This window comes from Trichinella spiralis, assembly GCF_000181795.1.
Source record: "Trichinella spiralis strain ISS 195 chromosome Unknown Scfld1356, whole genome shotgun sequence".
Lineage (NCBI taxonomy): Eukaryota > Metazoa > Nematoda > Enoplea > Trichinellida > Trichinellidae > Trichinella > Trichinella spiralis.
In genome coordinates this window covers 44,529-46,038 of record NW_003528295.1, presented here as the reverse complement: position 1 = coordinate 46,038, position 1,510 = coordinate 44,529, and the positions used below count along the sequence as shown (strand labels likewise).

At 40.4% G+C, this 1,510-nt stretch overlaps 1 protein-coding gene across 1 annotated transcript; it reads left to right on the top strand.

Annotated features, from left to right (window-relative positions):
- Nucleotides 1-634: 634 nt before the first annotated feature.
- On the top strand, nt 635-759 carry Tsp_11241a (hypothetical protein; the record flags this gene model as incomplete). The annotated part of the gene is made up of 1 exon (XM_003369903.1): nt 635-759. A coding segment is annotated over one exon (125 nt), but the record flags the coding sequence as incomplete, so codon positions are not given.
- Nucleotides 760-1,510: the final 751 nt, after the last annotated feature.

Here is a 1,510-nt window from a genome sequence, read left to right as displayed (position 1 = left end):
GGGGAAATTTTTTTTTTTACTTTTGTTTTGGGACCCCTTCCAAAAATAAAAAAAATTTCTTCCCCGTTTTTTTTTTGGATTATTTCCCGGGGATAGCCAAAATTTCCTTCCAAAAGCCCCGGGGGGGGGGGGGGGGTTTTTTAGGGCCGGGGGTTTTTCAAAATTTTTTTGGGGCCTGGGACCCCTCTTTGGAAAACGGGTCCTTTTTTTCGGGGACTTGCCAAAGCCTTTTTTTAAAAGGCCAAGAAAGGGTAAATTAAAAAAGGTATTTGGTTTAATTCCTTTAAATTTTTATGAACAGCGTAATTAAAAGGGTAGGTTTTTTTTCAAATGTATTAATTAGGTGTGGGCGAAAAATGGGCTTGTTTTCTTTTTCTTCTGATGACTTCTTTGACGTCCACACTAACATGTTTTATTTTTAGGCGCAAGATGTTGGATAATTGTAGCTTATTTCTAAATTTTGTTTTAATTCCATTCATTGCTGAAAATCCCATTTCGCACAAGTAGGAAGTAGTAAAAGGAAGCAGCACTTTTAATGCAGCGGTGGAAAGAGTTGGATATGTGCTTCAAACTAATAGTCAAAACTGTGTTGATATTTTATGTTCAAAACTGACATTAAACGAAGAATCTTCAGAAAAATCGATTATTTCTCCACTTGCTTTCGTGGATATGCCGGTACGAACAACATCTGCGTGCTGTGAAAAGCCGGACAGAAATATGATTCTCAGGTCATCAGTAACTGAATCACTCACAGCTTAGTTGTTCACCCAACAATGTTGATGAGTAAAACTCTCTTAACAAAAATAAAGACTACTCCTATACTTGAATATTTTACGCGACCCACCCAAAAACTGCTCGCGACCTACACTTTGAGAGCCACTGATCTAAGGGGTCGACAGAGGCTTAAGGGTCGAATGGGGATCGAAGAACTGCGGGATCGAATATGAATTTAGAAATCTCCTCTGAAAAAATTATTTCCTAAAGAACTATTTTGTAACAAAAAATTACGGCTTCTGAAATATCAACGGAAACCACAAAAAATAATTTTGCGGGGCTGAAAACCCATGGCCAAGGAATTTTCTACCTTCTAACAAATTTTCCCTCCTTTTTCTTAATGGGCCGTTTACGCCTGGTTTCGCCCCTAAAGAAAAAAAGGGTTGTTCCATTAAAATGAAAAAGGGGTGCACAAACCTTGTCAGAAAAAAACGCGGGCCGCCCCCCCCCCCAAAAAAGGGAAAGGGCAATTATTACAAAACTAAAGAAAAATGTGCGCCCCGCCTTGGGGGGGAAAGTCCCCTGGAAACAACCCCCCCCCTTGAAAAACCCCCCCATAAATCCCAACTGCGCAGAAATATTTGGGAAAAACGCCCCGGCCCCAGGGGGACGGTGGATGGCAAGAACAACAGGAGCAAAAAATATAATGTCAGGGAGAAAATTGTAGATTATGGTGTGTGCTACACTATATTTTATTGTTCAAATGAGAACACACCAGTGCGTACACATTGGGGGG